At 38.5% G+C, this 15,153-nt stretch overlaps 1 protein-coding gene across 1 annotated transcript in view; it reads right to left on the bottom strand.

Annotated features, from left to right (window-relative positions):
* DOCK2 (dedicator of cytokinesis 2) overlaps nucleotides 1–15,153 on the bottom strand; it is a 162,611-nt gene that overhangs the window by 14,018 nt on the left and 133,440 nt on the right. Inside the window, exons 35-43 of the mRNA XM_034066740.1 lie at nucleotides 12,565–12,721; nucleotides 11,202–11,242; nucleotides 10,340–10,430; nucleotides 9,136–9,255; nucleotides 7,729–7,818; nucleotides 6,245–6,349; nucleotides 3,884–4,025; nucleotides 2,194–2,275; nucleotides 417–501 (exon numbers count right to left, since the gene is read on the bottom strand). Of these exons, the coding sequence (XP_033922631.1) occupies nucleotides 417–501; nucleotides 2,194–2,275; nucleotides 3,884–4,025; nucleotides 6,245–6,349; nucleotides 7,729–7,818; nucleotides 9,136–9,255; nucleotides 10,340–10,430; nucleotides 11,202–11,242; nucleotides 12,565–12,721 (913 nt within the window). The remainder of the gene's footprint in view (nucleotides 1–416; nucleotides 502–2,193; nucleotides 2,276–3,883; nucleotides 4,026–6,244; nucleotides 6,350–7,728; nucleotides 7,819–9,135; nucleotides 9,256–10,339; nucleotides 10,431–11,201; nucleotides 11,243–12,564; nucleotides 12,722–15,153) is intronic.

Here is a 15,153-nt window from a genome sequence, read left to right as displayed (position 1 = left end):
CTGAAATCTGTCTGGATTTGGGTTGACTGATGAAGGCAGTCAACACACACCTCTCATTGCCAAGCTGGCAGCTGACTCAAGTGCTGTCAGCTGCATGAGGCAAACCATCTGAGATTCATTTACATAGCATCATGTTTCATAATGAAAATCTGTACCAGAAAATGTTACTGCTTAACACAAATGTGTTGAACACACGTCACTACATAACGTTTACCTGCAAGTGAAACAGGAATGTATCATTGAGTAAGTACACAGAAGTAATGCTGAAATAGAAAAACCTTGTGTTTAGTTTTTTGAACCAGATCCCAAAGTTAGTGTATCTGTAAGGAGTGATCTGAGACTAAGAAAGGATCTAGATCAGAATTCAGTCACAGCTACCAGAACCTCATCCATCACCTTGTCAGTCATCTACTTACAGCAAATTCATTTTCAGGGTCAACAGATCCTTTTCTGACTGGTCTTGAGTAGTGGAACAGGTGCACGTTGTTGGATTTGTAAAAACTGGAAGAATAAAAAAACTACTGAAAAATACAGAATTCAGGAATTTATGGATCTTGGTATCTCAGTGAAATATTTCATTTTGAGGCAGCTGAGTTTTAATTAAAAGCAAATTTACTGCTCAGAAAAGAGACACTTTACTAAAAACTCAGGAGACAACTATTTATCAATAAATCAGGGTCAACACACAGTATTTCACAAGTATGAGGCTTCAGCTTGTGACTGGATGTAGCTATGTTAAAACCTCCAGCAGAATGTCTAGAAAAGATGTTTGCTTTCCTCTCTCTTGCTGTGTCATGCACACTGCTTGCCTGCTTTAGAATGACATAGAAAAGGAAAGTATTTTGTTCCAGATAACTGGCTGAACAGAGTGGCTCTATTCACCTGAACTGAAATCCATGTGGTTTTTCCTCCACAGCACATGCCACATCAGCTTAATCACGCCTACCTTTCTGCTCACAATGCAGAACTAGAGTTATTCAAGAAACTAAACATATGAAGCCATTGTTACCAATGTTTTGTGACAGACAAGAAAATGTATATAAATACTCGCAGAGGGGGACATCAGTGTAAAGAATCTATTGCAAATTCATGTTATGGTCTATTTTGTTTAGCTAATGAATCATTCCTAATCCCTATAAGCACATATTTCCACTGAACTTGTAACCCCTCAGCTTTCAGCACTGACTGATTCAAAAGCAGAGGTTGCACAGTTCTGTCTCTCTGCAAAAACAAACAAAAAACCCAACCAAACATCCCTCTCCTCTTGTTTTTTTCAATTTTTGTCCTTAAAGATTAATTATATTTTAAGTAAAAGCTAATTTTGCAGAGAAAATAAAATATTTTACAGTAAAAGCAAGCCATGCTTTGGAAACCTACAGCAAGACACAAATGAAGACACCCCAAACAGTTGAACTAAGCAAGCTTATGGAATGGTATTTCACAGGAACATATGGTTTCTGATCCAACCTACTAAGGTTATCTGCATCAATAAGGGAAGTGCTGTACAGTTCCATCACTGTGTCACTACAGGCCTCAGTGTCTCTCCATCTTATAATACCCCTTTATATATTGTTGGATTTGGAGGCAAAAGTCTCACAAGCCTGAAGTCAGCCAATATTCCAGTAGTTACTGTATGCAGTTCTGGCATCAGCAATTGGAATGAACTATCACTTTTCAGATGTGTAGTTAGAACACTTAAGTAGGAGCATGTAGTAAGTGCAAGCAGTTCTACAAAGGTTAGCTAGTCTGGTCTCAAAATAATTAGCACAATTCATTTCCTTTTATCCTTTACAAAATCTTGACCATAGTACAAATGAAAACCATTTTGCTCAATGTCTTTTGCACTTGGAAAACAAGTCATACAAGATTCTGTTGTACAAGAGCCTTCAACTCAACCACTGTCATGCTGCCAGCCATCTCAAAGACCTCTCTATCCATCATTTACCTAAGAAGCTGTGTTGAAAACACAATAACTTGGACCCAAAGCATGGATTCTACCTCCCCACCCTGTCACCATAAGCTAGTCCTTAAGTGGTAGGTATTCTTTCATGAAATTCCTAGGGAATACATAAGTCAGTTAACTAAGACAATAAAAGATCCATTGGGAAATGGCTGAATTCACAGAGTAATGGTGGTCAGTTTAGGAGTATGGCCTGCCTTTCACTATATTCTTTACTACAGAAATTCTCTTACTTTATAATTTGATCAGGTACTGCCTTATTTTTGAACCTGGGTTGCTCCTCGAGGACTGGTTGCACTGTAAAACACTGGATATCTGAAACCGTGCAAGTTAAGGGCATGTCATTGACTATTGGTTTGAAATAGTGCAGGCTGTGGGGGAAATGAAAAACAGAATTATAATAGAAAAAGACATCTCCTGATGAAATATTTACCAGGAAAAACCTGCCACTAGTAACCAGTGAATATATATTAATATTCATTTTGAACTGTATATTTTTATTATTTACTGAGCTTGAGCACTTGTAGCTGAATTTATTGCACTGAATCATTCATTAAATTTTAAAGCCCTGCCAATTCACAAAGAAAACCATCAACAACATCTGATGCTAAGGATTTCACAGTTTAGCTTTAGGCATATGTAAGGTCCTCATGTTTAGCATTTCATCTTGGAAATCTGTAACTGAGCAGCCCTTTTACTCCAGATTTTTTCCCACAAAGTGTTATTTTTTAAGCTGAATACTGTATTTGTAAGTAAATATATCACATTACGTATTTCAGTATATCTGAAACTCATGTCCTCCGGTTAGATCTTCCTGAAATGCATAAGTAGTGCATATCTCCTGTTAGATTTGAGCAATTCTACTCTAAGAAGGACTGAAGCATATGATCTTAAAAAATACAATTAGTTAAGATACCAATCAGACTTATGAGAGCTTGGCTCTCAAGCTTAATGTAGGACTTTAGGAAAGCCTGTGATAAGGCCCAACCATGTGAACAGAAAGCAGGATTCTCTTTTCCTCCAGCAGGTTCTATTAGACTACACCTAAGAGAGCATGTGAAATATTCCATTACCTTGAGAATTAATAAAGGAAAATCAACATATGACAAAAGAAATATCTGATAAAATCAGGTGATATCTGCTCAGCCAGGAATGCTTTAAATCAAAACATGAAGAAAAAGATAATGCATCCAAGCAACTGTTCGAGTACTTCTGAACAAGAATAATTTGGGGTATTTTAAAGGGTGGTCAATAACGTTTATGAGTTAATTTTCCTAGGAAACTATCTGAGACTGACATAAGGCCTATTTCTGTTGCCAGGCATACAGGTGATAGCCAAGCGCATTGTCAGTCAGAACAATGTTTAAGGAAGACATGAATTTAGTATCTAGACACAACAGCTAGGAATGTGAGGTAACTGACAAATCACTGCTTTAAACATGACCAATTCAAGAGTTCATCACTGGTTTTGCCATCTGAAGAAAATAAAGGTAAAGCATCTATGGACTTGAATGAGTATTCTTCACTGAAAGGGTTGTCAAGCACTGGAACAGGCTGCCCAGGGCAATGGTCAAGTCACCATCTCTGGAGGTATAAGAAACGTGTATAAGTGGCACTTAGAGACATGGCTTAATGGTGGACTAGGTTTATGGCTGGACTCAGTTTTAAGTGTCTTTTCAAACCTACATGATCCTGTGATGACTGAAAGAGACAGAGTGCTTAGAACTGGGAGAAAACCAGGAGCAAACACTTTAGGAACAAAACATAAAATACATGAAGGACATCAAAGTGCAAACTGAGCTGCCACATTAATAAACTTGCTCCTTTTTAGGAAATTCTTGTTTCACAAGGATAAACTCTTGCTAAAAACAAGGTCTCCCTAACCCACCTCCATTCTGTCATCACCCATATGTTAAAGGATACATTGACCAGGAGAGTTTTTCACCTCCTCTCCAGGAGGTGAGGTGGTGTTCATCTTCTCAGCACTGGGAAATTGACTCATCAGCTGTGCCTGGAAGTCCTCTCTCCTCTCATATTCCTTCCCACGATAGATGAATACTTTGTTCTGCAAGGAATAAATACATTTCTTGGGCTATATGAAGCTGAGGCAGAAGCTAGAGATGCATGTTTGTCAGTAAAAAGACATAGCAGCATCTCCACATTTTGGAGTGAGTGTTACTGCTTTCTGAATATTCATTAACTATGAAGCAAGAACACCACTTTGACCAGGTGCTGAAAGGCAGCACTGACTGTCCAGAGTCCCTGCTGGATGCTGTTAGACAGAATGAAGATAAAGTGGCATCAGCACTAAGCATACTCCTGTAGAGCAGAACAAAATCAGAATGGGAGGGAAGCAAAGTAGTGTAACTCTTTTTGTTCTTGTCTGTCAAGCAAAAGCATCTTTCAAAAACATTGTGGATCCAGGTTTCACAGCTTTCTAATGTTAATGTATATGTTTCTTTTGCCTGATCCTGCTCCTTCTCCTTGATATTATGACATATCCTCATTTACAGTACTCTAACTTCATTTGTGGTTTGGTTTGCTTTATTAATCAGGGTACATCTACAATACCAGAAACAAAAGGTGAATGCTTAATTTGGTACAATATTAGCATATTTTTCCACTGTTTTCAAGTCAACTTTGGCCTTTAAAACTGGCAAAGAGAGGTCTTGCACCGCTTTTCAAGAGCAAAGAAAGCTACAATATTCATTGTAGTGTGTAAGAAAAGATTCTTTTTCTACAGGAAAACATCAAATATTCAGGTTAGTTTTATGCTCTGAAGACATGCACTACTGTGGTTAAAAGAAAGCAATGCTCTTTTAAAATCAGTAAAAAGTATAAAGTAAAAACCATTTGTGCATGACTTCTGAAGTTTGGCACATTTCCTGATTAAAAGCAGACCATTTGGATTCTTGTTTTTCACATAGTAGTCAAAAGTGGAGAAAAGCAAAGAAAACTGGGAGTAGATTCAGTGTATAGATGTCTGTTTAATGAAAACAGCTCAAACTTACCGTAATTGTCCTATGATATCAACTAGCTGTTACCATTCAGGAAAAAACTTTCATTCAGGACTCATACCGAGCAGTTGATATGAACATGTCAGCTCAATACATATCAGATATCAAAAAAGCAATGTGAACTTGGGTCATTACAAGGAAAACAAAAGAAGAATCAATATCACACTGAACTAACAGTATATCCACATTTCAAATACTATGTACACTTCTTGTCCTGCCATCTCATGAACTAGGACATGGACAGCAAGGGAACCAGGATGTTAAACATATGGAGTGGTTGCATTAGACAAACCAAAACTATAAGGAACAATATATCATGAATGGGATGAGGAAAGGAATTAAAGGAAAACTATTCAGTCTCCCTGTAAGAAGTAGTGTAGAGAAATCATCAGACGACAACAAAACGGCAACAGCAAATTTCCAACACACATACTGTGAGGCCACTGTTCCGGAAGGCACCAGTTCATAAAGCAACTGGACAAATTCACTGTTGAGCAATCCATGAAGGGCTAGAAAACAAAGCTGTCACCTCCAGCCCAGGAAGCTGTTTATCAGGTACGCAGGGAATATTTACCAGGTCAGTATCACTACACATCTGCTCTACATTATACTCCTCTTCCCTACTCAACTACTATTTCCCACTGTTAATGACACAATATTTGTCAATAGAGTGCATTGGTCTGAGAAATATGCTGTTTCTACATTGACAATGTATTTCAGTTGTAGCTGAGAGGCAACATAAAAGTGAAACTCTTGGCAGTTCATGTAAGGCCCACTTGAAATCCCTCCCTCATGTGAAACAGAATTTTGGGTTTAATTTGGACACAAGTTAGTTAATAGCATTCTACTAGTTACCAATAACCTGTGTGGGACTCATCCAAGAAACACAGAATCATAGAATAGTTAGGGTTGGAAAGGACCTTAAGATCATCCAGTTCTAACACCCATAACCCATAAAGAGCTGCCCACACCAAATTACATCATATTGCTGGATTTGTCTGTCTTGTATCACCTTCACTACTGAAGTATCCTCCAGTTTCTACAATCAAACTAAGAGAAATAGTCAATTTTAAAAACACATCTGCAAACATTTCATGCTCAGCCTTACAAGTGACAATTCAGATTCTCTACAGTCCCGCACCCAAGCAAAACCAAATCCATGCCAAATATCCCCAGAGACTCATTAGGAGAGCACTCATATTTTCAGAAGCATATGGAAATAAATGAATATATATATATATATATGCAAGAGTTTAAACAGGTTTACCCTTAGAAACGTGGGGAATCCTTGGCCATAATACCCAACAGCAAAATAGTCTGGTTTAGGTCTCAGAATTTTCATGATGTTTTCATAGAACTTTGCTTGTTGAATCTGAAAGCAAAAGCAACTGCAGTTACTTCTGGTTGGGTTTTTTATTTGATGTTAAACTGCACAGCAATAGTAGGCTCTGTGCTACAGCTCTCAGTGAATACGTAAGAGCTACCTATCAGTCGGTGAGCTACAGCACTCATCAGTCTGCGTGCACCAGCACACGTACTGCTGCAGTACACTAAACACTGCTTACATTTCTATGCAAATATAATACACAGCTAAATGTTTATGGCTTCAACTTGAATTATGTGGTCTCAGAATCAGCCTTACCTTTCATTTCTTCAGGAAAAGGAAAACAAACACTCAAGTCATAGTTTACACTTTAAACACTTCACTGATAACATTACTGAAATAACCCACTTGGAAACACTCCCTGCCTCAAATGTTTTCAGAGCTATGGATCAACTCACACTTTTGCCCTAGCATCATGCTAAGGACACACGTTATGTAAAGGGCTTGGAAGAATGTCTTCCCTAAAATACCAAGTGTCATTTAGGGTTACTATTTGTACTGCCGGTGTTATAGCTAGGAGACATCGAGCACTGCAACTGAAATGGAATGGAACTGGCAAAAATACTGACTTTATCTTGTCTTGAGCCTTCAGTTTGTGCTAAAAGTAGAATTTATAGGGAGGAAAAGAAACTCTTTCTGTACTCAACACTATTCACGAACATCCTGCTTTGATTCCTATGGCTTCTTTGTAGAGGATTCAGGGATATCTATTGAATGAGCCCTAAACATTTGTTACAGATCACGTGAGTGTGAATCTTTGGGGTCAAACAGAGAAGGTATGTGGGGGAGAGAGAGTGAATCTCTTTCACTTGTAGTGAATTGAGTGAATCTCATTCAATTGTAATGAAAAAGAATACTGAACATTTAATATTCCTTCTAGCCTTTGGACCTAGTTCTAATTCCTTGTGATGTGCTACTCCCCCAGTCCCTGATTAGGACAGAATTCTTCAGGCTTGTCAAGATTCCAGTTCCTAAAATTTAAAGAAAATTTTCAATGAAAAAAGAATGCATCCAGGTGCTTTTTCTACCCTAAAAGTGTACCCTACCATGCACCCTAAAGTGCACCCTAAAAGGCCTCAAAACCTGTTACATTTATTTTATGCATGGCTTTAAATTGCACTGAGAACATGTTGATTCATCTATAGAGGTTTCAAAATACCTTACTAAGCAGATGTCCATGCAACTTGAACAAAGTACTTTAGGGATCTCTACTGGTGGCTGGTTACAATAAAACATAGCAACTCTTTGACAAATGAATTAAGTAACCAGCCGGAGACAACAAACTCACAAGCAGCTCTATCATTTGACAGCTCAAAAGTACTAATTTCTGTGACTGAAATAATCTGAAGACCTCTAAATAAACTTACCAGGTTTTGACTTAGAAGTTCATAGTCAAAAACTTCCTTTTCATATTGATCTGCAAGTTCTTTGCATAAAGCTATGGCTTCTTCCCACATCTGCAATACAACCACATATTCATAAAGGCATCCCTGTACCAACGAGTTTCTAATGCATCACTGTTTAACTACAGCTTTACTGATTATGCTGTCTTTAAATTGAAGTCATTTATTACCTGCACATTTAGAACGAAGACTCAAGGCAATCATAAATTTTAGGAATGCAGATTAATGTAAAAGAATAAAAGTGTTATATGGTTCATTATGGGAAGGAATAAGTAAGCCCACTTCATTTTTACAATGAGATAGTAAAAGAATCACCTGACCTTTCAGATACATTAAAAAAGAAAAGCACTAAGGTGGATAACACGCAGAATATACCCTAAGCACAGCAGCAGTGTATAAAGGAACTGATACCTGCCTCTCCTTAAACCCAGTACACCTCACAGGAAATTCAGAAGGACACACAAGCATCAGTAGACTTGCATATGAGAGCCCCCCATGTCAGCTAAAAACTTATGTGACTTCAACTGCCACTTGCCTGGAGTAGCAGCTTGTTTTCATCCACACAGCTTAATACCAGCTCTGAAAATTAGCACAAGGAATTACCAAGCTGCTTTGGAAAGCCTGGGACAGCTTATACACTTCTGCTATAAGCACTTAATGTATGCAGCACAAAAGTGGTCTTAAAGCAGACAGAAATGCTCTCTTTTGAGGATATATCCTCAAATTCTCTCAGTATTCTCTCATATTCAGGATAGAGGAGACAAAAGGGGGTTTCTGGTCATCCTAGGTCCTCCTAGGCTGAACCTTACCCAGCAGTGCAGGATTTTCCCTTGCTTTCTAGCCCTTTGCTTGATTTTCATTGCTGACATTGCATTGACAGGCAATCTTATTAATAGGGGTTTTTCAGAATGCTGAACTAACCCCAGGCGCTGAACATCAAACTGCAACGTATTCAGTTTGGGATGCAGTTCTCGGACTTCACTGAAGTAAATATGTCCATTTTGAACTATATGTTTTCAGAAGAAAATGATGGAATGGGTCAGCAGTGAAGTCTGTGTAGTGCGTGGGCTGTTGTGTAGTAAAGGGAAGTACAGTCAAGAACTGTTGCTGGTTTATTGCTGTCTTATAAAGAGGCTCATGACTAGTGTAAGCATCAGTCCTCTTTCTTGGTGAGTATGGTTAATGAAAAAACTATGGTCATATAAAGATATGCACTGTGAATAACCCTTCAGAACGCAATTTGTAGTTGACCCACATTTCAAAGAGGTTTTCCTACACAAATGTTTTATACAGAGGATATTCATTAAATATAACTATACAAAGTAACACAGTAAACAGCAATTTGGCAGGAGAAGAACTCTTCAGACCTACCTTTCCTTTGTCAAAGTATTCAATGATCTTCTCGTACAAATTCTCTTTCAACTGGCGATAGGTCTGTGAGCACTGGAACTCTGTTGACATAACTTGGGGTGCACACTGCTCATCTGACCACTGAGAATAAAGCCACATTAAAACCCACAACTTTCTGGAGTTCAGCTTTTCACAGACACATCTCCCCTGCCCCAAGATCTGCTCCCCTGGACTTTTCTGAGTGGTTTATTTCCCCCAGTCTTTTTTATGGGACCACAAAGAGGCACTGGGAATGTTTCCATCATCTCCTCAAACATGTGCTCTGCTTCATGTGATAGCCAGGACTAGACATAAAGCTTTAAAAACTTCTGTTCCTTCCTGCCCCTCATGCAGAAATTTTGGATATAAAGTCTGTGTGAGAAAATTTGTTCTGTTTTAGTGGTGTCAATTGGACTTATTTGGGGTTTATGTGGTGTTTTTGTATTAAAATATTTGCATGTAACGTTATCTTTGTCTATACCAATACATAAAATGTGCTTCATACTTTTGTATGATCAGAAAAGTAAAAATTAAGTTTAAGCAAAATATATATATGGTTCTGCACTTAAAGGAAATCCATAAATTCATTTGAAATGAGGTTTTGCATTAAGAAAATCAGATTTTTGCTGAAGAACATTTAAATGTTGGATTTTCCCTTGAAATGAAAACGCATCTTACTGACCATTTCTATTTATAACATCAGATTCAGTGACAACAAACATTACTTGTAGTGAAAAATCATTACCAGCTGCAAGAGAAAGCAAACAAAATTTGATGGAATGATCCATATGATTTGAAATGAAAAGTCAGACGACCCCTGTGAAAGCTGCAAGACACTGCAATTAATTTTCATCACTGTAGTATTTGGGATAGTGAGAAAGTGGCAAAATGAAACCCATGTCAAAGTTAAGTGGCTTCAGAATTCGCACACAAAGTTATCTGCATGAAGAAAACTACTTTTGCTACAATATTTAGTTTTAGCATTATGTGGCTTTTAATCACCTATGGAAAATAGCACTATTTCAACAATTCATTTTGTGTTACCTACTGCACTATTTTTAGCTAGAAACTTGAATACACCAATGGAAAGTTACATATACACAGAATTCAGAGATTAAGAGAATCACTTTTTAATTTATACATTTGGAAATTTCAAGATCTTATTTATATACAGAGAAAATCTCACCTTCAAGAGCCAGGTGTGGAGCAGAAGGGTATATGCTGCTTCCGTGTAATTCTCACAATCTAGATGAAGATCTCGCAGCTTATACAAATATCTATTAGAGGAGAGAACAAGAATGATACTAGATATTGACATGATTGGAATAGGAAGTGTCACAAAAGATGTAGATGACACATGTAATGGGAGCTTCAAGATAGATGCCATGCAGTCACCACCCAGAGAACCTTTAAGGATGCTCTGAGTGGGTTAAAGTGCTGTGCTCTTGTTCAGACTTTTCTGTGCTCTCTGTGTGTGCTGAAACATTGCACAAAAGGAAGAGAAGGAGCCAAACTTCTGTGAGCTGCTGTCTCAGAGAGGAACAGCTACTAGGCTCAAGGTCTAAATCAGACCTCTGAGTCTGTTATTTCTTTACTAAAGATAGCTGCCTTCCTCTGCAGCACTTTTGGACTGCATGTAAACATTTTCCATGTAAATAAATGCAGGCACAACAGATAAAGGCAAAGGAGAAAACCAACCCCGAAAGACAAAGAAAGTCCCTGTAAAACCTGGAAGGTGGCACGAGCAGAAGAGTAGTTTCTATGTTGCCAGTGTCCACAAGAGAATCATAGAATAGTTAGGGTTGGAAAGGACCTTAAGATCATCCAGTTCCAACCCCCCTGCCATGGGCAGGGACACCTCACACTAAACCATATCACCCAAGGCTTCATGAAACCTGGTCTTGAACACTGCCAGGGATGGAGCATTCACTACCTCCATGGGAAACCCATTCCAGTGCCTCACCACCCTAACAGTAAAGAATTTCTTCCTTATATCCAGTCTAAACATTGCTCTCTCCAAAACAGATCCAACAGAACAACAGCCATACCTGATATACATCTCTTCACGGTTAATGTTCTTGTAGAAATTCTAGGGACACAAAAGTTTAGAAGTTATCTCCTAATTTCTTTTATTAAAACAAGATAAAAATACATGTGCTAAAGCTTCACTTTTCCTGGGAGCTGGACAGCACAATAAATACATTATCTACAGACTATCTTATGTTTAAACCTGGCACTACTGCAATCAAGATTTTAATTTGTTATTATTATACATACATAGGTATAAAATGTATTATATATTACATATGTATATATGTATATGAATATATATGCATTACATATATTATATATGTTAAAATAAATATTATAATAAATATTATAATAAATATTATATATAACACATGTATATATAATACACAGTGTATTATACATACATATGCATAATGATAACTAATTAGAAGTATATATATGTATACTTCTCTCAGTTCACTAATGAAATCATTAGTGAAAGTTTTTCTGCTGAAGAACAGGAGAACACGGTTATCCAAGTGTATTAAGAGAATACACTGCATGCTTTGGCTACACATGGTGGCCAGAAAAAAACCTGGTATCTATTGAAGCTGATAGGCCATGTTATTGATATGGAACACTGTTGTGTGATACCTCTAAAGGGCTGATTCCAATTGTAAACTCATTTTTGCAAGAACTGCACCTTTGTGGGTGTAGGAGTTGCTAAGGCTATGCACAATGTATGACAAGAGTTGCCTCCTCAAGAGCTGCAGAAATCAATACTGCATGACACAGCAATTATTGATGAACAGAAGAGTATGTGAGCGCAATATGTACTAACCATGTTCTCCCTTCAACCTTTACAGGTAATGAAGGTTCCTCTTCAGCTTAGAGGAATTTCCTGGTAGATGAACCTCTGTATGTGATATCCTCAACACATAACAGGAATAGCAAAAAGACAGGGTGGCCTACAGAGCAGAGACTCAACTCTTCTTGGCACCTTAGTGCAAGTGCATCTTGCAGATTTCTTCGCAGATATTTAAACTGTAATTGCTGAATTGCTAAAGCAGCAAGCAGGTTAGCTTCTGATGCAAAATTTGACTTTGGAATAGCCCACTATTACATTAAGCCTATCAAAAGGTATACAAGCAATAGATTTCCTTATTTATCCACAGAACCAAAGTGTATAAAACACACAAGCAAAACCAAAGAACTGAAGGACATTGCTTTCAGGTTTGAGCATATATCCACACAAACAGATATAAAAGTATCTTGCCTCAGAGTTTAAATCACTGCTGAGCATTGTCAGCCACTCTTGTCTCCAGGAAGATTTACCTTCATCATTATAAACTGCATTCTAAAGCTCTTCCCCATCCTCACACAGGAATGACGAGAACATACCAGTAAGTTCACGGTGCAGCTCATGCGGTTGTCCTTGTTCTCATCATTCATCACAGTCCGGTAATCCAGTAGCTTCTCCAAGAGGCCTTTAACTAGGCAAACAAATCTTCCCACCAGGTGGCAAATGCCGGGATGCTGAGCTGCACATTCTGTAAGGCTGCAAACACAGACCATGGGTTTAAAGTACTGTGAGAATTAGTGGCCCAGCAGCTGAAAAACAGTTTGGACATGAAGGTAAATACCAAATTAGGGTTAAAGCAACTGCAGAATGCACTGGAAGTTCTCTTTGTGTCTTGGTAATTTAGAAACCCAGAAGACAGATGGGATACAAATAAAAAACAAAATAAAATGAGCCATTTACTTCTCCTGGCTGAAGATAACTTCAAATTCAAGGGTATACCCACAATTCCAGAACAGAGCAAATTGGATCTGTGGTATAACCAACTCAGGTCTCTGGAATGCCACATCACTGTGATAAAAACTACACCTTCCTCTCTGTTGTTTTAGTTCCTTCTCTTCGAACTTTCTGCTCACACTTAACTGTACAAACTAGCATAAATAACAATTTCAGGTCAAAAAAGATATTTACTAACCAAAGCAATTTGCCTATGAGAAATAAGCAAACCCAAACGAAAAGCTTCCTGTAGACTGAAAAAATGTAGTTAGAATTAAGTGATCAAAATATAGGAAGGTGAGTTTTATACATCACATTCCAACTTACATTAATAATATTAACATATGCTGTTTCTATGAAGTGCTGAAGTGATTTAGAAGTAGATATTTAGAAGTAGATTAAGAACCTGAATTTACACAAGTCCATGGGACCTGATGAAATGCATCCATGGGTCCTGAAGAAGCTGGCAAATGAAGTTGCAAAGCCACTGGCCGTCATATTTGAGAAATCCTGGCAGTCAGGTGAAGTTCCTGATGACTGGAAAAAGGGAAATATAACCCCCATTTTCAAGAAGGGGAAAATGGATGACCCAGGGAATTACAGACCAGTCAGTCTCACCTCTGTGCCTGGCAACATCTGGGAGCAGATTCTCTTGGCAGGCATGCTAGGGCACATGAAAAACAACAAGGTGCTTGGTGACAGCCAGCAGGGCTTCACTAGGGGAAATCCTGCCTGACCAATTTGATGGCCTTCTGTGATGGGGCTGCAAAAGTGATGGACAGGGGTGGAGTAGTTGATGTCATCTACCTGGACTTGTGCAAAGCGTTTGACACTGTCCCACATGACATCCTTGTCTCTAAACTGGAGTGTCATCAATTTGATAGGTGGAGCACTCGGTGGATAAAGAACTGGCTGGATGGTCACACACAAAGAGTTGTGGTCAACGGTTCAATGTCCTGCTGGAGACCAGTAACGATTGGTGTCCCTCAGGGATCAGTGTTGGACCAGTCTTGTTGATGATCCTAAGGTCTTTTCCAACCCTAACTATTCTATGATTCTATATTACACATTACTATTGCAACTTTGTTTTTAAAGCTTAGCTGTTTAAATGTTATGAAATGATCATCAGAATCTCATTAGAGATTGTTTTCTTTCTCTTAAGATCTTACTTCATCTACTTAGCACTCTTGTTTTCCACCGGGATTCTGTCTGAGAAACTGTATTATTATATATATACATATATGGGAGGTTTGTGGGTAGTTTTGGTTTTGGTATTTTTTCTCTGAGAAACTGCATTATTATATATATATTATACATATACATATATGTGTGGGGGTTGTGGCTAGTTTGGGTTTGGTTTTTTTCACATATATATTTCTAGATGAATGCATTGGGTCTGGCTGAATTGGAGTTAATGTTCCTCAGTGCTGTGTTGTGTGTTGGGAGCTAGAACAGCTGAGTAGTGCTCCCCAGCACCAAGGCTGCCTTTCCAACTTCCCCCTCACCAGTAGGCTGGGGGTGGGCACAGCCTGGAGAGCTGAGCCCAGTGACCAAAGGAACAGCAAACTGAAGAGAAGAGAGGAATGTCTGTCTCATGAGGGAAGACTTAAAACGTTGTCTTGCTCAGCTTTATACAGTAATCCCAATAAAAAGAAGCTGTAAAACTTCAGAAGATTTTTTTCTTTTCCCCCAGGAGGGAGCAAGAAACCTTTGAATTTTTAAACAGAGCTTGTAAAAAAGCAGAGTTTTTAAAAGACAAAGTATTTCCATTAAAGCTCAAGACAACAACTGCATAACATGGACCACTGCAATGATGGGGAACTGGAAAGCTTCCAAATTCTGTTTTCTGTTGTGCCTGTATTAGTAACTAAGTTATGCCAGAATTTATTTTCTGAGCCAGAGGCCAAGTGGTGTAACTCAACTCATATTCACATAGCTCAATTCTCCTCCACTTCCCAAAACAGGGCAGCCTTGTCTATTCTGCCTGTATAGAGCAGCCTCTCACATGTTCCATGCTATCCCAGCTCTTCCTTGTGTGGTGTCCAGGACAGCATTCACCTGCACAGGTCACCACCCTACCACAGCACATGTCAACATTCAGGGCTATGGGCAAATGCCAAGCACCATTTACATGTTTCCTGACTCTATGTAGTTTGTGGGGCATGTGTAAGTGCCCAGCAACCAGCCAGTGTGGG

The sequence above is a fragment of the Melopsittacus undulatus genome, chromosome 10 (genome assembly GCF_012275295.1).
Source record: "Melopsittacus undulatus isolate bMelUnd1 chromosome 10, bMelUnd1.mat.Z, whole genome shotgun sequence".
NCBI classification, from domain to species: Eukaryota; Metazoa; Chordata; class Aves; order Psittaciformes; family Psittaculidae; genus Melopsittacus; species Melopsittacus undulatus.
This window is presented reverse-complemented; position numbering and strand designations above follow the sequence as displayed.